The following is a 24702-nucleotide window of genomic DNA, read 5'->3' as shown; positions in this document are numbered from 1 at the left end:
AGGTCCTCATCAATAGTGGGCTCAACACGTTTGAAATTAATTTTTTTAAATTCCACCAGGAAGCCATCCGGCCCCGGAGCTTTGTCCGACTGCATGCCCTTCAGCCCCTTAATAATTTCTCCTTTCTCGATCGGTGCCCCCAGCCCCTCCACCAGACCCTCCTCCACCCTCGGGAACCTCAACTGGTCCAGAAATTGCCTCATCCCTTCCGCACCCGCCGGGGGTTCCGACTCATATAGTTTGCTGTAGAATTCCTTAAAAACTTCATTCACCCCCTCTAGGTCTGAGACCAAGTTGCCCTCCTTATTCTTTACCCCCACAATCTCCCTGGCCGCCTCTCTCTTCCTAAGGTGGTGCTCCAGCATCCTGCTCGCCTTCTCCCCATATTCATACACCGCACCCTTAGCCTTCCTCAACTGTTCTACCACTTTCCCTGTGGTCAACAATTCAAACTCCACCTGAAGCTTGCACCGCTCCCTCAGGAGTCCCGTGTCCGGGGCCTCCGCATATTTCCTATCCACCCGGAGTAACTCCTCCACCAATCTCTCCCTCTCCGTCCTTTCTCTCTTTTCTCTATGAGACCACATCGATATAAGTTCCCTTCTAATAACTGCCCTCAGGGCTTCCCAGACCGTCGCTGCCGAAACCTCTCCCGTCTCGTTTGTTTACAAATATTTCTAGATACTCTTATTCACGCCTGCAAACCACCTTGTCCGCTAATAACCCCACGTCTAGTCTCCACAGCGGACGCTGACCTCTCTCCTCCCCAAGCTGCAAATCTACCCAGTGCAGGGCATGATCCGAAACTGTAATCGCCGAGTATTCCGTCCCCATCACCTTTGGCATCAACGCCCTGCCTAGAACAAAAAAATCCATACCGGAATAAACTTTGTGGACGTGGAAGAAGGAAAACTCCTTTACCCTCGGCCGTGTAAACCTCCAGTGGTCTACACCCCCCATCTGTTCCGTAAAGCCCTTCAGCTCCCTTGCCACTGCAGGCCTCGTCCCTGTCCTGGATTTTGAGCGATCCAATTCAGGTTCAATGACCGTATTAAAGTCCCCTCCTATGACCAAGTTGTGTGACTCCAGGTCCAGGATTTTGCCTAACACATGCCTCAAAATCCACATCGTCCCAGTTCGGGCCGTAGACATTCATGAGCACCACTCGGACCCCCTCCAGCTTCCCACTCACCATGATATACCTACCCCCTTTATCAGCCACTATTCTCCCAGCCTCAAATGCCACTCGCTTGCTGATCAGAATTGCTACCCCACTGGTCTTCGAGTCCAGCCCTGAGTGGAACACCTGACCCACCCAACCCTTCCTTAATCTCATGTGGTCTGTGTCCTTCAGGTGTGTCTCCTGGAGCATTGCCACGTCTGCCTTTAGTCCCTTTAAATGCACGAACACACATGCTCTTTTCACTGGCCCAGTCAGACCTCTCACGTTCCAAGTAATCAGCCTGGACAGGGAGCTACCACCCCACCACCACACCACCCCCCACCCCACCAAAAACCTAATCTCCCAAATCAAACGCCAACTCAACACTAAATCACCCCCCACCAAGTTCCCAAGAGTCAGCTGATCCATGCTGACCCCGATCCCCGATAGCCCCCGCCCCTGGTGCCGGTCAGACTATCGCCCTACTGTTCGGACCCCTCTCCCCAAATGGAAAAAACCTATTTACAAGATCACATTCCCCAGTAAGTAAACATCAGCTCTCCAAAATCCATTAGCATAACCATAAAGCCAAACAGACACATTCACTTAAAACAGAACCCAGTCTCCCGAAGGGTAGTGTTAGCTTCAAGGCCCCCCCTTCCCCCCAGTATCAACCACCTTCGAAACAAAGCACTCTCCAACCGTCCCCCCCAACCCGCTCTCTCACCCATGACTAACCACAATCTTATTTAAAACAGAACACAATAACAAACCTCCGCCTCCTCTCATCTTCAAAGCATTAAGTGTCTCTTAACTCAAGTCCAACTTCTCTTTAATAAATGTCCAAACATCATCTGGCAACTCGAAATAATAGTGCCGGTCCTCGTGCGTTACCCACAGTCTCGCTGGGTATAACACCCCAAACTTCACCCCTTCTTAAAGAGGGTCGCCTTTGCCCGGTTGAGCCCCGCACGTCTCTTGGCCAGCTCCACACCCAGGTCCTGATCGATGCGCACCTCATTATTCTCCCACTTGCTGCTCCGTTCCTTCTTAACCCATCGCAGAACGCGCTCCTGGTCTGAAAAACGGTGGAAACGGACCACCAGAGCCCTTGGCGTGTCATTTGCCCAGGGTTTCCTTGCGAGGGCTCTGTGGACTCCATCCAGCTTCAGGGGTCGAGGGAAAGCCACCGCTCCCACCAACGACCAGCGTACTCGCTACATATGCTCCTGCGTCTGACCCCTCGATACCCTCAGGAAGGCCGACGATTCTTAAATTCTGCCTCCTGGTTCTGTTCTCTAGCTCCTTCAGCTTCACCTGCATCTGCTTGTGGCGGTCCTCTAGCACCTCCACCTTATGCTCCAGCACAGTTATCTCGGCCTCTTGGTTGGTGAGTTTTAATTCGATCTCCTGGATCGCTTTCCCCTGGGCTGCCTGAGTCGCGACCATTTGGTCGATCAATGCTTTCATCGAGTCAAGGTATCCGTTTTTAGCTCGGCAAAGCAATTCTTGAAAAACTCCATCTGTTGCTCCTTCGGCCAGTGAGCAGCCGCTCCTTGGTCCTTGCCGCCTGCCATGCTTCGCCCCACTGCCAGCTTCCCTCTATCGGGACTAATTTGTTTCACACGGCCACTCCACCGATTTATTTCATAAAATCCACAAAAATCCAGGGAAAAAAGGTCCGAAAGTCCGATTCAGGCGGGAGCTATCGAATGTGCGACCTACTCCTCCATGGCTGCCACCAGAAGTCTCCTTGTGCCTGCACTTGATAAGTTACCAGCCCTGACTGGCGGACAATTGTCCCGGAGATCCACTGGGCACCATCTACAACATTTCTAACATATACTGCAACACCTGGTATGAATAGCCTGGGTGTTTTTTGTCAAACAGGGCAACATCTTTGCATCTCCTGGCTGTGGCATATTTTCCCACCTATATCAGGGAAAGCCATACTGAAACGGGTTTTAAGCCTCCGGTCCATGACAATTCAGCCGTGCTACCCCGGTCGCAGCATGTGGAGTGGTCCTATAGCAGAACAAGAAAATGGCCAGTCTTGTGTCCAGCGACCTTCAGTCTGCTTTTTAAGTCCACGTTTGAACTTTTACACTGGCCTTTCGCCAACCCACCCGAGGTCGGGCGATATGGGGCCGTCCAAACGTATCGCATCCCGTTCACCTTCAGGAATCACGAGGGCTGTTCACTTGTAAAAGGTGTTCCATTATCGGTAACTAACACCTCTGGGATTCAGTGCATACAGAAGGACCAACAGAATTTTTCTTTTTTTTTTTAATTTTGTTGAAGGTATTTTCAATATATACATAACCACAAAAGCCAACCGCGGCAATAGGAAACAGACCCCTCCCTCCCTGCAACCCTCCCAAAATAAACACCCCCCACCGCCAACTGTCCCCCTTTTCAATTTTTCATCACATCCCCCCCAACCCGGACAAAAAATAAAATGAAACCCCTCCCCACCCACCCCCGACGTCTCTACACTCTTTAAAGAAATCTATGAACAACTTCCACTTCGAGGTGAACACCTCCTCCGAACCTTGAATGGCGAACTTGGTCTCTTCCAAATGCAGGAATTCTGCAAATCGCTCACCCACACCCCTGCCTTCGGCGGCTCCGAGTCCCGCCAGCACAACAAAATCAGTCTCCGGGCTATCAGGGAGGCAAAGGCCAACATTTCGGGATCTCTCCCGAACTGCACTCCTCCACACTAAAGTAGTGCCATGTCTCGACTCGGAGCTACCTCTACCCCAAAACTTTTGACATTTGTCCAAAAATGTATTCCCTCAACCTCAGACACATCCAAAACATATGCACATGATTTGCCAGCCTCCCCGCACAGTGCCCACACCTATCCTCCACCCATGCAAAGAACCAACTCATCCTGGATTACATCATGTGAGCCCGGTGCACCACCTTAATTTGGATACAGCCCAGTCTCGCACACAAAGAGGATGCATTCACCCTCCACAGAGCTTCACTCCATATTCTGGCCCCCAATTCCCCACCCAATTCTTTCTCCCACTTACACCTAACCTCATCCAGGAGCACTCTCTCTCTTCAACAGCTCCCCACATATATCCACAACCTTGCCTTCCCCTATCTCATTCTCAGATAGAAGTTTATCCTGCAGCACCAGTGGCAGCATCGGAAATGACAGCACCTCCTTTCGCGCAAAATCCCTAACCTGCAGATATCTAAACTCATTCCCTTTCGGCAACTAAACTCATTCCATTTCCAACTCCTCCAGGCTTAGAAACATCCCTCCCACAAACAAATCCCTAAAATATTCTATCCCCCCTGCTGCCACCCCCGAAAACTCACATTCAACCCCTGGAGCAATCCTATGATTGTCGCAAATCGGTGCCCACAAAAGCATACCTTTCATTCCAAAGTGCCAACACTGGTTACAAACCCTCAGTGCTGATGTTGGTACCACCACCAGGCCCGTGGAGTACATGACCGATGAGAACGGAAAGAGCACCAACAAGAGTGCCCTTAGGCCGCCTTCATCCGCCCCCAAAATGATCACTGCTCCATGCCCATTTCCTAACCATTGCAATGTTAGCTGCCTGGTAGTAGTTCGACAAGCTCGGCAATGCTACCCGCCGAATACTCGCCCCTCACCCCCGTCGCTCCCTTTCCAAAAACACTCTTAATCTGCAGAGCCTTCCCTGCCCACACAAACTCAAGATCATCCCATTAACCTTCCTGAAAATGGTATTGGGCACAAGAATCGGGAGGTTTTGGAACACAAACAAAAACTTGGGCCACACCGTCATCTTTACCGTCTGGACCCATACTGCCAACAATGACAACACATCCCATCTCTTAAAATCCGCCTTCATTCTCTCCACCAGCCGTGCCAAGTTCAACTTATGCAGCTGGGCCCAACTCCACGACATCTGTATCCCAAGGTAGCGAAAGCTCGCCCCCACCAACCAAACCGGCAGTTCCCCCAACCTCTTCTCCTGTCCCTGTGCATTAATTGGGAAAACTCGCTTTTCCCCAGATTCAGCATATACGCTGAAAGGCAGCCTAACTTCCCCAAAACCCCATGATCCTAACAAAGCTTCCGGCCGAGTCCAAAATATACAGCAGATCATCCGTGTACAAAGAGACACAGTGTTCGATGCTCCCCACCCCCCCCTCCCCCCCACCCCTCCATTCCCTCAAACCCCTAAGCGCCATTGCCATGGGTTCAATCGCCAGGACAAAGAGCAGCGGAGGGCGGACGGCCCTGCGTTGTTCCCTGGTGCAACCCAAAATAATCAGAACTAACCTTGTTAGTCCGAACACTCGCCTCAGGCACCTTATTCAACAACTGAACCCAATCCACAAACCCCTACCCAAACCCGAAACTCCCCAACACCTCAAACGAATACGCCCAATCGACCCAGTCAAACGCCTTCTCCACGTCCACTGCCATAACACTTCCACTTCACGGCCCTCCGAGGACATCATTATAACTTTAAACAACCTCCGCACGTTCACCAATAACTGCCGCCCCTTCACAAACCCCGTCTAGTCCTAACCTATCATCCCCGGCAGACCATCCCGTAGCCACATCACCAACAACTTCGCCAACAACTTTGCATTTGCATACAACAGCGAGATCGGGCGGTATGATCCACACTTCCTCAGGTCCTTGTCCTTTATTAGAAGAAACAATATCGAAGCATGAAATAGCGTGGGGGGAGTTCTCCCCCCCCCAACATCCATCGACTCATTATACATCTCAACTAGCAGGGGCCCCAGTTCCAACCCAAACTTCTTATAGAACTCAACTGGGAACCCATCAGGGGCCTCCCCGCCGTCTCCTGAAGAAACACAACATCCGCCTTCAAACCCCTTAAATGCACAACCGGGCCATTCAACCCCCGAACGTTCCACGTGGCCAATAGGTCAGGGGCTTCCCGCCGCCCCCTCTTGCCGATCAGCCATAGCCCCTCTTTAACCAACTCCCCCAGATCCACACCTCACTCAACCTCGGTCCCTTGGATCTACTGCACTCTTCCGTGCTTTCACAGTCAAGCAAAATTTGCAAAGCTTGCTGCAGGTCTAAAGATGGTTTGGCTAGGAACTTCCGCTGAGTAGCCACATTGTTTGAGCCACAGAGCAAAGGGTCACGTAGCATTTCTGAAAGGGAAGGTCCTTATTCCCCAAATTCGGCTTAAGAAAGAAAATTTCCAACCTTAAATCAAGCAGACTAGAGGAGGTGGTTTACCCAGCGATGTAGCAGCGTCACCAATAGTTTTATCCTCGTTGCCAACTTTGTAGACTACAAGGAGCCCACAACAAATTTAGCAAAAGCAATTTTGGTTTATTGTAGCTTAATGGTCACTATACATCAGATCCCAGCTCGGTCTGTCTGTTGGTTCCACCTTTGGCCAACTTTATGTAGAACTCAACATGATCAATCTCAGCTCTACGCCTCCTTAGCGAAGGCGCTTGTATTTGGTGATACTCATGGGGATGGTGATTGCTCCCACCCAGTATTCTCTTGTGGTTTAACAACAGTCCTGTTGAACCATTAAAAATGCAGTAATATCTCCTGTACAGAAGCGATCGGCAGTGAACGCAACTTAATGGGAAGCATTATATCACTCTACCCTCTATCAATAATGTTCATTAGCACATAATGTACAAAATAAAGCTTAAACTGTAGCTTGTGTTTCTTTTTTTTACTCATTAAGGTGCCAGCTATCACTGTTGGAAAGAGACATTTTGGCAGGTGGATGAAACAGTTTTCTCACCTGCAATTAAATATTTCTGGATCAAATGGAACATGAATATATGCACAGTAAAGCTCTCTCACTCATGCCCAGCAGTACATTTTAAATCAAACATTACAAGATTGGAACATTGTCACTTGTTGCCACTTACTGCACCAAATGTCTGAGGCCCGATTAGAATAATTTGTGTAAAATTATAAGCACCAAATAAGCTTATTTGTACTAGTTAGGAACAGTCAAATTCCTGTAGGACTCCTCCCGTGAATAACCCAACCCTAATGCATTTATATAGTACGTTTAACATGGTAAAACTGCCCAAGGTGCTTCACAGGAACATTCTCAGGCATAATTAACACTAAGCTACGGAAGAAAATATTAAGACCACAAGTTTTATGGAAGAGATAGCTTCAAGCTGTGACACCATCACAGCTTCCGAAGTCAGATCGGCCTTCCTGAAAGTGAACCCGCGGAAGGCGACGGGCCCGGACGGGATCCCTGGTCGTGCACTCAGAGCCTGCGCAGACCAGCTGACAGAGGTATTCACAGATATCTTTAACCTGTCCCTACTCCACTCCGAGGTCCCCACCTGCTTCAAGAAGACCACCATCATACCGGTACCAAAGAAGAACCAGGCAACGTGCCTCAATGACTGCCGCCCGGTGGCCCTGACGTCAGTTGTAATAAAGTGCTTCGAGAGGCTGATCATGAAGCGCATCACCTCCATACTCCCGGAACGCCTTGACCCACTTCAATTCGCATACCGTCGCAACCGGTCCACATCAGACACCATTTACCTAGCCCTACACTCATCCCTAGAGCATCTCGAAAACAAGGACTCCTACATCAGACTCCTATTTATTGACTACAGCTCCGCCTTCAACACCATAATCCCAGCCAAGCTCGTATCAAAGGTCCAAAACCTAAGACTTGGCTCTCCACTCTGCAACTGTGTCCTCGATTTTCTGACCAACAGACCACAATCAGTAAGAATGAACACTAACACCTCCTCCACAATAGTCCTCAATACTGGTGCCCCGCAAGGCTGCGTACTTAGCCTCCTACTCTACTCCCTGTACACACACGACTGCGTGGCAAAACTTGGTTCCAACTCCATCTACAAGTTTGCTGACGATACGACCATAGTGGGCCGGATCTCGAATAACGACGAGTCAGAATACAGGAGGGAAATAGAGAAACTGGTAGAGTGGTGTAACGACAACAATCTCTCCCTCAATGCCAGCAAAACTAAAGACTTCAGGAAGCAAAGTACTGTACACACGCCTGTCAGCATCAATGGGGCCGAGGTGGAGATGGTTAGCAGTTTCAAATTCCTAGGGGTGCACATCACCAAAAATCTGTCCTGGTCCACTCACGTCGACGCTATCACCAAGAAAGCACAACAGCGCCAATACTTCCTCAGGAAACTAAGGAAATTCGGCATATCCACATTAACCCTTATCAACTTTTACAGATGCACCATAGTGAGCATCCTATCGGGCTGCATCACAGCCTGGTATGGCAACTGCTCAGCCCAGGACTGCAAGGAACTTCAGAGAGTCGTGAATACCGCCCAGTCCATCACACAAACCTGCCTCCCATCCATTGACTCCGTCTACACCTCCCGCTGCCTGGTCAAAGTGGGCAGCATAATCAAGGATTCCTCCCACCCGGCTTACTCACTTTTCCAACTTCTTCCATCGGGCAGGAGATACAGAAGTCTGAGAACACGCACGGACAGACTCAAAAACAGCTTCTTCCCCACCGTTACGACTCCTAAATGACCCTCTTATGGACTGACCTCATTAACACTACACCCTGAATGCTTCATCCGATGCCAATGCTTATGTAGTTACATTGAGTATCTTGTGTTGCCCTATTATGTATTTTCTTGTATTTTGTTTAATTCCCTTTCTTCCCATGTACTGAATGATCTGTTGAGCTGCTTGCAGAAAAATACTTTTCACTGTACCTCGGTACACGTGACAATAAACAAATCCAATCCAATCCAAGGATGGGCATAAAACAGGAGGGACATGTAGCTATTTTGGGGGGGGGCAGCGTAGGGACAAAATTCTAGACCTTAAAGCCTGGGCAACGGAAGGCACAGCCACCAATGGTGAAGCGATTAAAACTAGGAATGCCCAAGAGGCCAGAATTAGAGCATTGCAGAGATCTTACAGGGTTATAGGGGCAGCACGGTGGCAGTGGTTCACACTGCTGCCTCACAGCTCCACGGACCCAGGTTCAATTCTGGCCTTGGGTGACGTGTGGAGTTTGCACTTTCTCCCGTGCCTGCGTGGGTTTCCTCCGGGTGCTCCGGTTTCCTCCCACTGTCCAAAGATGTGTATGTTAGGTGGATTGGCCATGATAAATTGCCCCTTAGTGTCCAAAAGGTTAGGTGGGGTTACTGGGATAGGCTGGAAGTGAGGACTTAAGTAGGGTGCCCTTTCCAAGGGCCGGTGCAGACTTGATGGGCCAAATGGCTTCCTTCTGCACTGTGAATTCTATGATTCTGTGGAAGAGACTACAGGGGTTGAGGGGGAAAAGCCATGAAGGCATTTGAAAGCAAGGATGAGAAGCAAAGCATCGATCGACCTGGAGCCAACGTTAGTTAGTACAAGGTTGATCGGTGAATAGGACTTGGTGCAAGCTGGGACACACAGGCAGCAAAGTTTGCGAAGAATTCAAATTTACATTTTCAAGGTGGGAAGCCAGCCAGGAGAGGACTGAAATAATGAAGATTAAATGTAGCAAAGCAATGGACGAAGATTTCAGCAGCAGATGATCTGAGATAGGGGGTGGGAAATGTTAGAAGTGCAAGTGGGAGCTGTTGGTGATGGATTGGAAGCCAAGCTCAAATAGAATAGAACTCCAATGCTGTGTACAGTCTGGTTCAGCTTCAGTGGCCATGGAGATGGATGGAGTCCATGGCTAGAAAATGATGTTTCCTGCAGTGACCAAAGTTAATGGCTTAGATCTTCTGGATATTAAGCTGAAGGGTGTTTCTGCTCATCCTTCTACTGGATGTTCGACAGAAGAGATTTTCATACCATCAGTCTGGATTGATCCCTCTGATGAAAGGCTGTGTGTCCTGACCTACTGTAATACCTGGCTTTTTCTTGCTTTATTTAAATAAAGCCACATCAGCATCTATTGTTGAAATGCAAAGATAACACGGAACAATTAAATGACCACTGCACTTGCAAACAAAAGCTTTGTACTTCACTGAGTAACTAGGAATTTTGATTCTCCCGACAATTTATTCACATATTCAAATAATTATTCAAACAATTCAAATAATTTACCTCGGAATTCAGGTGTGTACAGTAAGGTCTGAAGCAGCGAGTTGAGGTAGCAGGTGCCTCCCTGGTTTTTGATTCCACTGAGGTTACTGGCTGCCCTGTGCGGTGGGGGGTCAGTGTCCTTTTTCCTGGATTTCCGTCCATTCACTCTTTTGTTGTCGGACACAAAGCCAGTGTCTTCCTCTTCTTCAAACATGTCCCCAAACATCCTGCAGAATTCGAGGAACACAACCTCTCATTCAGTTCCTTTAGCCAAATAAACCAAAGTTGCAGCTATGAGGTTATTGCTATCTCATTCCGAGTAGCATTGGACGTTCTGATTCGTAGATAGCTGCAGTACGTCCCCTGAAAAAAATTAAAATTTTGTAAGTTATTGAATCAAATATGGCACAGAATGAGGCCATTATGTCAATTGCATCTGTTTTTTGTACAGCTAACTTGTTCCACTCTCCGACTCTTTCTCCACAGACCGGCAATTTATTTTACAAGTATTTATTACACTCTCACTTGAAAGTTTTTTTATCAAACAATTTTATTGAGGTATTTTTCGGCATTGGAAACAGTTACAGATAACAACACAAAAAAAAGCAAAGGCGGCAAAAATGTGGAAACATCAACGTAAAATCAATACTTCAATCAACCATACTGCACAAGCCCGCTCCTCTCCCATCAACACTACCCGCCTATTTATCCCTCCTACTCTACACTAATCTCCCCCCTCCCCCCTGCTGACGTTCACTCTCCCGCGAAGAAGTCGATGAATGGTTGCCACCTTCGGGCGAACCCCAGTACAGATCCCCTCAAGGCAAACTGAATTTTTTCCATACCCAGAAAACTTGACGTGTCCGAAAACCATAGGTCGGTCTTCAGGGGTTTTGAGTCCCTCCATGCCAGCAGTATTCGTCGCCGGGCTATCAGGGAAGCAAAGGCCAGAACATCGGCCTCTTTCTCACCCTGGACTCCTGGATCTTCCGAAACCCCAAAAATTGCCACCCCTGGACCCATCTCCACCCTTGTTTTTAGCCCCCGGGACATGTTCCCCGCAAATCCCCCCCCAGTACCCCCTAAGCATAGGACATGCCCAAAACATATCGTGGTTTGCTGGTCCTCCCCCGCATCTAGCGCACTTATCCTCTACCCCAAAGAATTTGCTCATCCAAGCTACCGTCATGTGGGCCCGGTGAACGACCTTAAATTGAATCAGGCCGAGCCTGGCACATGTTGCGGTTGAATTTACCCTACTCAAGGCTTCTGCCCACAGCCCGTCCCTCCATCTCCCCGCCAAGCTCCTCCTCCTATTTGAGTTTCAGTTCCTCAGTCTGGGACTCTCCCTCCTTCATGAGTACCTTATAAATGTCTGAGACTCTACCCTCTCCTCCTACTCCTCTAGAGACTATTCTGTCTTGGATCCCTATTGGCGGGAGGTGTGGGAAGGATGGGACCTGTGTGCGGACAAAGTCCCGCATCTGTAAGTACCTGAAATAATTTCCCCTTACCAAACCAAATTTCTCCTCCAAGCCCCTCAAACCCGCAAAGCTCCCCTCCAGGAACATATCGCCCACCCTCCTCACCCCCGTTCGCCGCCATGTTCGAAACCCCCCCATCCATGCTCCCAGGGGCAAATCGATGGTTATCACATATTGGTGCCCAGGCAGACGCACCCACCTCCCCTACATGCCTCCTCCACTGGCCCCATATCCGCAGGGCCGCCCCCACTACCGGGCTGGTGGAGTACCTGGCTGGTGACAGCGGTAGGGGAGCCGTGACCAGGGCTGCCAAACTGGTGCCCCTGCACGAAGTCGCCTCCACCCGCTCCCAAATAGACCCCGTACCCACCATCCACTTCCTTATCATGGCTATGTTAGCCGCCCAGTAGTAGTTGATCAGACTCGGAAATGCCAGCCCTCCCTCGCTGCGGCTCCTCTCAAGAATCGCGTTCTTCACCCGCGGGGATTTTCCCGCCCAGACAAAGCTCATGATTATTTTGCCAGTCCTTTTGAAGAAGGACTGTGGGATAAAGATCGGGAGGCACTGGAAGATGAACAGGAATCTAGGGAGGATTGTCATCTTTACAGTCTGCACCCTCCTCGCCAGTGACAGCGGGAGTGCATCCCATCTCCGAAACTCCCTCTTCATTTGTTCCACCACCCTGGTCAAATTTAACTTGTGCAGCCTGCCCCAGTCTCGTGCCACCTGTATCCCCAAGTACCGGAAACTTTCCTCAACCAGCCTAAATGGCAGCTCCTTCAGTCTATTCTCCTGGCCCCTTGCCTGCACCACAAATATCTCACTCTTGGCCATATTTAATTTGTACCGTGAAAACCGGCAGAACTTCCTCAGTGTTTCCAGTATATTTTCCATCCCGGCCAGAGGGTCCGACACGTACAGGAGCAGGTCATCCGCATAGAGAGAAACCCTATGTTCCACCCCGCCCCTGGCCATTCCCTTCCATCCCTTTGCAGCTCTCAAAGCCGGTAGTGGGGGCGGCCCTGCGGATATGGGGCCAGTGGAGGAGGCATGTAGGGGAGGTGGGTGCAATCGGCAACGACTCTATGGCAGCGCAAACAGCAACGGGGAGAGTGGGCATCCCTGTCTGGTCCCGCGATGTAGTCTGAAATAATCTGACACTACCCTGTTCGACCTAACGCTAGCTTTTGGGGCCTGGTACAGTAGTCTGGCCCAATTCACCAGTCCCTCCCTGAACCCAAACCGTCCGAGCACCTCCCACAGAGAGCCCCACTCCACCCGATCGAAGGCCTTCTCAGCGTCCATTGCCACCACTGCCTCTACCTCCTTGCCCGTCGGGGGCATCATGATCACACTAAGCAATCTTCTCAAGTTAGCTGTCAGCTGCCTGCCTTTCACAAACCCTGTCTGATCGTCCCCAATCACCTCCGGTACGCAGTCCTCAATTCTAATCGCCAGGACCTTCGCCAGGAGCTTGGCGTCTACATTGATCAGGGAGATTGGTCTGTATGACCCGCAAGATTCCGGGTCCTTGTCCCGCTTCAATATCAGCGAGATGGTGGCTTGCGACATCGTCGGCAGCAGGGTCCCTCTGTCCCTTGCCTCATTAAAAACCCTCGTCAAGACCGGTCCCACTAACTCCAAGAACTTCTTGTAAAACTCTATTGGGTATCCATCCGGCCCCGGGGGTTTCCCCGACTGCATGGCCTTTAGGCCCCCCAATACCTCCTCCACTCTAACCGGGGCCCCCAGCCCGTCCACTAGTCCCCCGCCTACTTTTGGGAATGTTAGCCTGTCCAGGAACCTTTTCATCTCCTCCGGCTCTTCCGGGGGCTCCGAAGTATACAGCTTACTATAGAAGTCCCTGAATACCTTATTCAGTCCTGCCGGGTCCTCCGCTCTTCTCCCCTCCTCATCAATCACTCTACTTATTTCCCTGGCCGTCTCCCTCTTCCTGAGTTGTGGCGCTAGCAATCTGCTGGCCTTCTCCCCATGCTCATACACCACTCCCCTCGCCTTCCTAAGTTGTTCCACGGCCCTACTCGTGGATAACGCCCCCAGTTCCGCCTGTAATCGCCGCCTCTCCCTGAGTAGGTCCTCCCCGGGGACTCCGCATGCTCCTCGTCTATCCAATACATTTCACAAACCAATCTGTCCATTTCTGCTCTGTCAGCCCTGACCCTGTGAGCTGAATGGAGATCAGCTCCCCCCTCACTACTGCCTTCAGCGCCTCCCACAGGGTCGCTGCTGAAACCTCCCCCGTATCGTTCACCTGCAAGTAGTTTTGCATACACTTCTGACGTCTCTCACATATCCCCTCCTCTGACAACAATCCTACATCTAACTTCCACTGCGGGCGTTGGTAATTTGCCCACCCGACCTGCAGGTCCACCCAGTGCGGGGCATGGTCCGAGATAATGATTGCCGAATATTCCGTATTCTTTACCTCCCCTACACAGTCCCTGCTCAGGATAAAGAAATCAATCCTAAACTATACTTTATGAACATGTGAGTAAAACGAGTAGCCCCTTACCGTCGGCTGTCTGGCTCTCCATAAGTCCTCTGCCCCCATTTGCTCCATGAACCCTTTCAGCTCCCTTGCCATTGCTGGGAGTCTACCCGTTCTGGGACACGACCGGTCCAGCCCCAGGTCAAGAACCGTATTAAAGTCCCCCCCCCCCCATTATCAACCAACGTGAGTCCAGGTCCGGGATCTTCCCCAGCACTCTTTTGATAAAGTCCACGTCGTCCCAGTTCGGAGCATATATGTTCACCAGCACCCCTCTTCTCCCCTCCAGTTTGCCCCTTACCATCAGGAATCTGCCCCTCCTGTCTGCGACTACGCCTTCCGCCTCAAATTGAACCCGCTTATTGATCATAATTACTACCCCCCTGGACTTAGCATCCAAGTCCGAGTGGAAGACCTGGCTGATCCAGCCCTTCCTTAGCCTAGTCTGGTCACTTTCAGATGTGTCTCCTGCAACATAATTATGTCCGCCTTCAGAGCCCGCAGATGATTGAACACACGTGCCCTTTTAACTGGCCCATTTAGTCCCCTGACATTCCAGGTGATCAGCCTGGTTGGGGGGCACAATCCATTCCCCCCCCCCATGCCGGTCAGCCATAACCTTTCTCGGGCCCGCCCCCGGCCCGTGCGCCGTGCCATTCTTAGCTCGCCTCTTGGCCGCCTCCACCCTCGACCTCCTTTCCATTACCTACTTCAGATCCCTCCCACGTCAGCAGAATAACCCCCCCCCAGCAACATCCCCCGGTAGCTCCACCCCTGCCATCCATTGGCTGTATTCTCCCCCACCACCTGACTCCTTTGACTAGCCAATCTGCTAGCGCAGTGACTCATTGCTGCAGCGCCCACCTGTCTCATTCCCATTGTTTCCACGACCTCATCCCCACTCCCCCGCACACCCTCCCCCCCCCCTCCAACTAACTGGAGCTATCTCACTAACACAGGAAGGTCAAAAAAAATGTAAACATCAAACCGCCCCGCGAGGCTGCTCCAGGTGCAATACAGTTCCCGCCGCGTACACAGAAAAGTGTTAACCCCGCAATACCCCATTACCCCTACAACCCCCACCCGAAACAAACCTAACAAACCATAAACATAAATAAAACGAAAGCCCCCAACTCACGTCTTTAATCCCCATTGCTGACCGGCCACCCCAGTGCACTCAGCGAGCCCAACAAAAGGTACCCATCACAGCAGAAAGACCCAGGAAAATAAAATAAGACCCTACGAGGGGGGGGGGGGGGGGGGGGGGGGGGACTCCCCTCTCCCCACACACCCCCCAGGCAAAAATTGCCCACACAAAAAACAGAAGAAGAAAAAACCCAAATACCCCACATGGCACCTTTAAAACAGTAAACAGTTGACCAACAGTCTAGGCACAATCGGCGTCCCTTCAAACGGTAGTTCTCGGACCTTAGTTTGCATCCGTGGGACTTCTTTTCAGGACCAGTCCCTGATCCCTCGCAAAGTCCATCGCTTCTTCGGGCTCGGAGAAGTAGTGGTGTTGACCCTGATGCGTTACCCAAAGACGGGCCGGGAACAGCAGACCAACCTTCACATGCTTCTTGAACAACACCTCCTTAACTTGTTTAAAGGCTGCTCGCCGCCTCGCCACCTCCTGGCTTAGGTCCTGGTATATGCGAAGAACACTGTTATTCCACGTGCTGCTCTTGGCACTCTTTGCCCACTGCAGCACCCGCTCCTTTTCCACAAACCTGTGGAACCTAATCACCATCGGACGGGGGGGGACCCCCCGGACGCACCTGTCTCGCCTGCACTCTGTTTGCCCCCTCCACCTCCGGCGGTCGCGGAAAGGCTTCAGCCCCCATCAGCTGCATCAACAGGTCTGCCACAAACGCTGTGGCATCCACTCCCTCAGCCCCCTCCGGGAGGCCAATGATCCTCAGATTTTGTCTGCGGGCTCTATTTTCCAACTCCTCTGCACTGTCCAGCAGTCTTCTCTGCCTCTCCTTCAACCCGTCGACTTCTAGCGCCGCAATCGTCTGTGCATCCGCCTGCTCCTCCACCGCCTCCCCCAGATCCTTAACATTTTCGTCCTGGGCATCCAGCCTCTGGTTCAGCTGATCCACTGCCTTCTGAAGTGGGTCCAAGTTATCCCACTTCAACGACTCAAAGCTGCTTTTAAATGACCTGCAGCATATTTTCCAGCGCTTGCTGGATTGCTGGGTCCGAGGTCCGCAGGTCCGCCATCTTGGGTCCCGGATCAGCTTCCCCTGCACCTTGCCTTTGTCCCATCCTCTCCCGTTTTCGTTGCTTCTTGCTCTCCCGCAGTTCCATTCAGCGCTGCCCGCTCCTCCGCACCTCCGTGGCCGTCCTTTCGCCGCTCCACAGTCCCGCTATATTGGGGAACCAGGTCCTTAAGCCCCGCCGGAGTGAGAGCCCCCAAATGTACGGCTCACTCACTCATTGCCGCAACCGGAAGTCCTCTCATTTGAAAGTTAACATTAAATTTGATTGCATCACCTTTCAGACAGTGCATTCAATATCACAATTCGCTGTGTAATAAAATGTTCCTTTATATTGCCTCTGATTCTTTTATTCATCAACTTAAATCTGTATCCGCTGGTCACTGATTGACTCTGATTGCAGCGGGGTGCAATGGGCCCAAAGACCGATTTCTGCTCCTACATCTAATGGTTAACCAGTCATAAAACGTACATCGGGGCAGCATGGTGGCGCCGAGGTCCCAGGTTCGATCCCGGCTCTAGGTCACTGTCCGTGTGGAGTTTGCACATTCTCCCCGTGTTTGTGTGTGTTTCTCCCCCACAACCCAAAGATGTGCAGGGTAGGTGGATTGGCCACGCTAAATTGCCCTTTAATTGGGAAAAATTAATTGGGTACTCTAAATTTTATTTTTTTTTAAATCTAGAAACTCTCTCTCTTTGTTTCATTTCCCTCTTTTTGCACCTGATTTGGCTCTAATCTGCCACACTGTGATACATGCTCTGACTCTGTCATTGCTGTTTTTTTTACTCAATCCTTAAATCTCAGTTGTTTGGGAGATATGACACTGTTAACAACATCATTCACTAAGGTCTCAGATGCCTTGTTGTACTACACCACTGACAGCTCATATTTCAATGTCATAAGGTTGGAGGGAAAGGTGGAACTCATGGTGTATGCTGTGAGGTGCCCTGCTGCAGCAAGATTTGGGGCATTGTATACTTTTTGCTTCTGTATTGCATTTGTATCCCTTTATGTCCTTTTATTTTGCAATTCATTTTTAGCTCTAAATGAATTGCACCAAAATGCGTTAGCCTGCATGTAGCGACTTGCATGGTTTTATATCTGAGGTAATGGCAAATATTGGTGAATAACAAACATTTATGTCAGTTGTTCAGAGTGGATTTTTAAACTTAAGTTTTGCTAATTCAACAGTTAATATTTTGATTCAGAGTTAATGAGTCATCATAATATTTGATCCCTGTTTTATGTTCCTGAGTTGCTCAGATCCAACAATTCAAATTATATATTGTAACTGGGAGAAAAGAACGATTTAGATGGCCACAGCACTAAGCCACCAAAGATGAAACATAGGTAAGTAAAGATCCTCAGTTCATAATTTGCAAAAAATTAGTTTAAAGTAGGAAATCAATAGCGGTAAATGCCATATTATAAAGCGAAATAGAGAAAATGCTGGTAAATCCCAGCAGGTCGGGCAGCAGAAAGAACAGACAAGTTAATGTTTCAGTAGCACAACCCAACATTGCTGTATGGTGAGGTCTACTGGCGTTTGGAACGATCCAGTTTCACAGCGCACTTCTAAACATACGTGCTCCTAAATGCAGGTTACATTGTAAAATATAATGGCTGTGTGACTTGCTTTCAAATGAACATTTGGTCATTACTAAATAAAGCTACAGTCATTGTTGCAACTCAGTCCAGATATCCCCGCTTGACTGTATAAAGCTTCATGGCCAATTATGACTGCAATCAAGATTTGGTGATCACCTTAACGTACTCATTCGTGGGTATCCAATATTCTCAAAGTGCAACCTTACTGCAATGAAATCTGATGGCAAGGTTCAAGACACCAGGAACAGCAATAATAAAGCTGTTGCAATTCACGCTTCACTACAATGAGATAATACTACAACTCTGAAATACCACCTGTTGGAACCATCAATTCACCAGACACGTGTTTCCGATGTGAATCTAGGCTTTCATCGACTTACTTCAGAGCCAGCCTGTTACCTGTCGATGAACTCGTAGTGAACTCAGGCTGACTCTGGACAAGGGTATTTATACAGCTGCACTAGGGGGAGGAGTCGTGGGCGGAGCCAAGGGTGGAGCCCAGTACAAGAGGGAGGAACTGACGAAAATCGACGGGAAGCAGAGCCTTCTTATCCCAACTCTCTGCCTTCTGTCTGACAGCCAATCGTCAATCCATGTTAGTACCTTGCCTCGAATACCATGGGCCCTTATTTTTCTCAGCAGTCTCCCGTGAGGCACCTTGTCAAAGGCCTTTTGGAAGTCAAGAAGGGAAAGACAGTAGAACAGCAATGGCAGGAGTTTCTGGGAGTAATTGAGGACACAGTGCAGAGGTTCATCCCAAAGAAAAGAAAGGTTATCAGAGGGAGGATTAGGCAGCCATGGCTGACAAAGGAAGTCAGGGAATGCATCAAGGCAAAAGAGAGAGCCTATAATGTGGCAAAGAGTATTGGGAAGTCAGAAGATTGGGAAGGCTACAAAAACAAACAGAGGATAACAAAGAGAGAAATAAGGAAGGAGAGGATCAAATATGAAGGTAGGCTAGCCAGTAACATTAGGAATGATAGTAAAAGTTTCTTTAAATACATTAAGAACAAACGGGAGGCAAAAGTAGACATTGGGCCGCTCCAAAATGACGCTGGTAATCTAGCGATGGGAGACAAGGAAATAGCTGAGGAACTTAATAAGTACTTTGCGTCAGTCTTCACAGTAGAAGACATGAGTAATATCCCAACAATTCAGGAAAGTCAGGGGGCAGAGTTGAATATGGTTGCCATCACAAAGGAGAAAGTGCTAGAGAAACTAAAAGGTCTGAAAATTGATAAATCTCCGGGCCCAGATGGGCTACATCCTAGAGTTCTAAAGGAGATAGCTGAAGAAATAGTGGAGGCGTTAGTTATGATCTTTCAAAAGTCACTGGAATCAGGGAAAGTCCCAGAGGATTGGAAAATCGCTGTTGTAACCCCCCTGTTCAAGAAGGGAACAAGAAAAAAGATGGAAAATTATAGGCCAATTAGCCTAACCTCGGTTGTTGGCAAAATTATAGAATCCATCGTTAAGGATGAGATTTCTAAATTCTTTGAAGTGCAGGGTCGGATTAGGACAAGTCAGCATGGATTTAGTAAGGGGAGGTCGTGCCTGACAAACCTGTTAGAGTTCTTTGAAGAGATAACAAATAGGTTTGACCAAGGAGAGCCAATGGATGTTATCTATCTTGACTTCCAAAAGGCCTTTGACAAGGTGCCTCACGGGAGACTGCTGAGAAAAATAAAGGCCCATGGTATTCGAGGCAAGGTACTAACATGGATTGACGATTGGCTGTCAGACAGAAGGCAGAGAGTTGGGATAAAAGGTTCTTTTTCGGAATGGCAACCGGTGACAAGTGTTGGGGCCACAGCTGTTCTCTTTATATATTAACGATCTAGATGACGGGACTGGGGGCATTCTGGCCAAGTTTGCCGATGATACAAAGATAGGTGGAGGGGCAGGTAGTATTGAGGAGGTGGGGAGGCTGCAGAAAGATTTAGACAGTTTAGGAGAATGGTCCAAGAAGTGGCTGATGAAATTCAACGTGGGCAAGTGCGAGGTCTTGCACTTTGGAAAAAATAGAGGCGTGGACTATTTTCTAAACGGTGACAAAATTCATAATGCTAAAGTGCAAAGGGACTTGGGAGTCCTAGTCCAGGATTCTCTAAAGGTAAACTTGCAGGTTGAGTCCGTAATTAAGAAAGCAAATGTAATGTTGTCATTTATCTCAAGGGGCTTGGAATATAAAAGCAGGGATGTACTTCTGAGGCTTTATAAAGCACTAGTTAGGCCCCATTTAGAATACTGTGAGCAATTTTGGGCCCCACACCTCAGGAAGGACCATAAGACCATAAGACCATAAGACATAGGAGTGGAAGTAAGGCCATTCGGCCCATCGAGTCCACTCCGCCATTCAATCATGGCTGATGGGCATTTCAACTCCACCTCCCAGCATTCTCCCCATAGCCCTTAATTCCTCGCGACATCAAGAATTTATCTATCTCTGCCTTGAAGCCATTTAGCGTCCCGGCCTCCACTGCACTCTGCGGCAATGAATTCCACAGGCCCACCACTCTCTGGCTGAAGAAATGCCTCCGCATTTCTGTTTTGAATTTACCCCCTCTAATTCTAAGGCTGTGCCCACGGGTCCTCGACTCCTCGCCTAACGGAAACAGTTTCTTTGCGTCCATCCTTTCTAAGCCATGTATTATCTTGTAAGTTTCTATTAGATCTCCCCTTAACCTTCTGAACTCCAATGAATACAATCCCAGGAACGCCAGCCGTTCCTCATATGCTAGACCCGCCATTCCAGGGATCATCCGTGTGAATCTCCGCTGGACACGCTCCAGTGCCAGTATGTCCTTCCTGAGATGTGGGGCCCAAAACTGGACACAGTACTCCAAATGGGGCCTAACCAGAGCCTTATAAAGGCTCAGTAGCACATCGCTGCTTTTATATTCCAACCCTCTTGAGATAAATGACAACATAGCATTCGCTTTCTTAATCACAGATTCAACCTGCATGTTTACCTTTAGGGAATCCTCGACTAGCACTCCCAGATCCCTTTGTACTTTGGCATTATGAATTTTCTCACCGTTTAGAAAGTAGTCTATGCTTGGATTCTTTTTTCCAAAGTGCAAGACCTCACATTTTCTCACGTTGAAATGCATCAGCCATTTCCTGCACCACTCTCCCAAACTGTCTAGATCCTTCTGCAGCCTCCCCACTTCCTCAGCACTACCTGCCTGACCACCTAACTTCGTATCATCAGCAAACTTTGCTAGAATGCCCCCAGTCCCTTCATCCAGATCATTAATATATATGGTGAACAGCTGCGGCCCCAACACTGAACCCTGTGGGACACCGCTGGTCACCGGCTGCCATTCCGAAAAAGAACCTTTTATCCCAACTCTCTGCCTTCTGTCAGACAGCCAATCCTCAACCCATGCCAGTAGCTCACCTCGAACACCATGGGCCCTCACCTTACTCAGCAGCCTCCTGTGTGGCACCTTATCAAAGGCCTTTTGGAAATCCAGATAGACCACATCCACTGGGTTTCCCTGGTCTAACCTACTTGTCACCTCCTCAAAGAATTCTAACAGGTTCGTCAGGCACGACCTCCCCTTACTAAATCCATGTTGACTTGTTCTAATCCGACCCTGCTCTTCCAAGAAATTAGAAATCTCATCCTTAACGATCGATTCTAGAATTTTACCAACAACCGAGGTTAGGCTAATTGGCCTATAATTTTCCATCTTTTGTCTTGATCCTTTCTTGAACAAGGGGGTTACAACAGCGATCTTCCAATCGTCCGGGACTTTCCCTGACTCCAGTGATTTTTGAAAGATCTCAACCAACGCTTCCGCTATTTCTTCAGCCACCTCCCTCAGAACTCTAGGATGTAGCCCATCGGGGCCAGGAGATTTGTCAATTTTAAGACCTTTTAGCTTTTTTAGCACCATCTCTTTTGTAATGGCAACCATACTCAACTCAGCCCCCTGACCCTTTATAATTTTTGGGATATTACTAACGTCTTCCACTGTGAAGACAGACGCAAAGTACTTATTAAGTTCTCCAGCCATTTCCTCATCTCCCATCACTAGCCTTCCAGAATCAGTTTGAATTGGCCCAATGTCTACTTTGGCCTGACGTTTGTTTCTTATGTATTGAAAGAAACTTTTACTATCATTTCTTATATTACTGGCTAGCCTGCCTTCATATTTGATCCTCTCCTTCCTTATTTGTCTCTTTGTTAACCTCTGTTTGGTTTTGTAGCCTTCCCAATCTTCTGATTTCCCGGTGCTTTTGGCCACTTTATAGGATCTCTCTTTTTCTTTGATACATTTCCTGACCTCCTTTGTCAGCCATGGCTGTCTAATCCCTCCCTGGATAATCTTTCTTTTCTTGGGGATGAACCTCTGTACAGTGTCCTCAATTATGCATACAAACTCCTGCCATTTTTGCTCTACTGTCTTCCCTGCTAGGGTCTGCTTCCAGTTGATTTTCACCAGTTCCTCTCTCATGCCCTCGTAATTACCTTTATTTAACTGTAACACCATTACATCCGATTTTGCCTTCTCTCTTTCAAACTGCAGACTGAACTCAACCATATTATGATCGCTGCTTCCTAAGTGTTCCCTTACTTTAAGATCTTTAATAAAGTCTGGTTCATTACATAGCACTAGGTCCAGAATAGCCTGCTCCCTTGTGGGCTCCATGACAAGCTGTTCCAAAAAGCCATCTTGTAAGCATTCCATGAATTCCTTTTCTTTGGATCCACTGGCTACATTATTTACCCAATCCACCTGCATATTGAAGTCCTGGCATACTGGCACTGGAGCGGGTCCAGCGGAGATTCACACGCATGATCCCAGGAATGGTAGGCCTAACATACGATTAACGTTTGAGGATCGTGGGATTATATTCATTGGAGTTTAGGAGGTTATGGGGAGATCTAATAGAAACTTACAAGATAATGAATGGCTTGGATAGGATGGACGTAGGGAAGTTGTTTCCATTAGCAGGGGAGACTAGGACGCGGGGGCACAGCCTTAGAATAAAAGGGAGTCACTTTAGAACAGAGATGAGGAGAAATTTCTTTAGCCAGAGAGTGGTAGGTCTGTGGAATTCATTGCCACAGAGGGCGGTGGAGGCCGGGACGTTGAGTGTCTTTAAGACAGAAATTGATAAATTCTTGATTTCTCAAGGAATTAAGGGCTATGGGGAGAGAGCGGGTAAATAGAGTTGAAATCAACCATGATTGAATGGTGGAGTGGGCTCGATGGGCCGAATGGCCTTACTTCCGCTCCTATGTCTTATGGTCTTAAGTTCCTGAGTGCTCCCAGCGCTACTCCCCTAGTGGTAGGATAGCGCCACTGCGCTTACAAAGACAGTGTGAATTAACATATATACATCTATATTACATTCACCACATTCACCCCTGCAAAAAAATCAGGTCCGGCGGGGGTGGTGGTCTAGTCTATAAAGTCAGTCTGTCCGGTGGTCGAATTGTCCGCTGAGATCTGCGGAGCACCGGGGTTGCAGCCTCTTGCGGTGGCTGGATGGGTGTAGTGTGCTGGGGTACGATGGCGGACTCCAGGGAGGGTTGTATCCAAACTTCATACTCTCCTGGTTCGACCGGGGACTGGGGGCACTGGGGGCGCGGAACTGGTGGAGCGAGCTTGTGGGCTCGGGAGCGCAAGGGGGCGGCAGCATGGGGTGTAGAGTGAGAGGTCCTTTTGTGGGGGTAGAGGGGGCGCTGGATCCGGCGGGTGCTAGGTCCCGGAGGGATACAGTGTCCTGACGGCCGTCAGGGAACTCGACGAATGCGTACTGGGGGTTGGAGTGGAGCAGGCGGACCTTCTCAACAAGGGGGTCGGTTTTGTGTGCCCTGACGTGTTTCCTCAGAAGTACGGGGCCCGGCGTCCTCAGCCATGCAGGAAGTAAGACCCCCGTGGTAGTGTCCCTGGAAAAAATGAAGAGCCTCTCGTGAGGGGTCTGGTTGGTCGCTGGGCACAAAAGGGACCTAATAGCGTGGAGCGCGTCTGGGAGGACTTCTTGCCACTGGGAGACTTGGAGCTTTCTAGACCGGAGGGTCAGTAGGACGGTCTTCCAGACCGTCGCGTTCTCCCTTTCTACCTGCCCGTTCCCCCTGGGGTTGTAGCTGGTAGTCCTGCTCAAAACAATGCCCTTGTCGAGCAGGTACTGACGCAGCTCGTCGCTCATGAAGGACGAACCCCGGTCGCTGTGTACGTAGCTGGGGAAACCAAACATGGTGAAGATGCTATGCAGGGCCCTAATGACTGTGTGGGAGGTCATGTCGGGGCACGGGATAGCGAATGGGAACCGGGAGAACTCGTCCACGACGTTTAAGAAGTAAACGTTCTTGTTAGTTGAGGGGAGTGGCCCTTTGAAATCAATCGCAAGGCGTTCAAAGGGCCTAGAAGCCTTGACCAGGTGAGCCCTGTCTGGTCTATAAAAGTGCGGTTTGCACTCCGCACAGATCGGGCAGTCCCTGGTGACCGCTTTTACCTCCTCGTTGGAGAAAGGCAGGTTTCGGGCCCTGATGTAGTGGGCGAGCCGGGTGACCCCCGGGTGGCAGAGGTCATTGTGGATGACTTTTAATCGGTCGATCTGTGCGCTGGCGCATGTCCCGCGGGATAGGGCATCCAGCGGCTCGTTGAGCTTCCCGGGTCGATATTTGATATCGTAATTGTAGGTGGAGAGTACGATCCTTCACCT

General features: G+C 49.4%; 1 protein-coding gene across 2 annotated transcripts in view; it reads right to left on the bottom strand.

Annotated features, from left to right (window-relative positions):
* The window catches only part of usp40 (ubiquitin specific peptidase 40), a 194934-nt gene that overhangs the window by 152664 nt on the left and 17568 nt on the right, over positions 1-24702 (bottom strand). For both annotated transcript variants that reach the window (XM_038787466.1, XM_038787473.1), the window contains exon 2: positions 10215-10556. In XM_038787466.1, coding sequence (XP_038643394.1) covers positions 10215-10419 — 205 coding nt within the window. In that variant the 5' untranslated portion in view covers positions 10420-10556. The remainder of the gene's footprint in view (positions 1-10214; positions 10557-24702) is intronic.

Source organism: Scyliorhinus canicula, chromosome 2, assembly GCF_902713615.1.
Source record: "Scyliorhinus canicula chromosome 2, sScyCan1.1, whole genome shotgun sequence".
Lineage (NCBI taxonomy): Eukaryota > Metazoa > Chordata > Chondrichthyes > Carcharhiniformes > Scyliorhinidae > Scyliorhinus > Scyliorhinus canicula.
The sequence above is the reverse complement of the archived record's forward strand: the minus strand, read 5'-3'. Positions and strand labels throughout refer to the sequence as shown.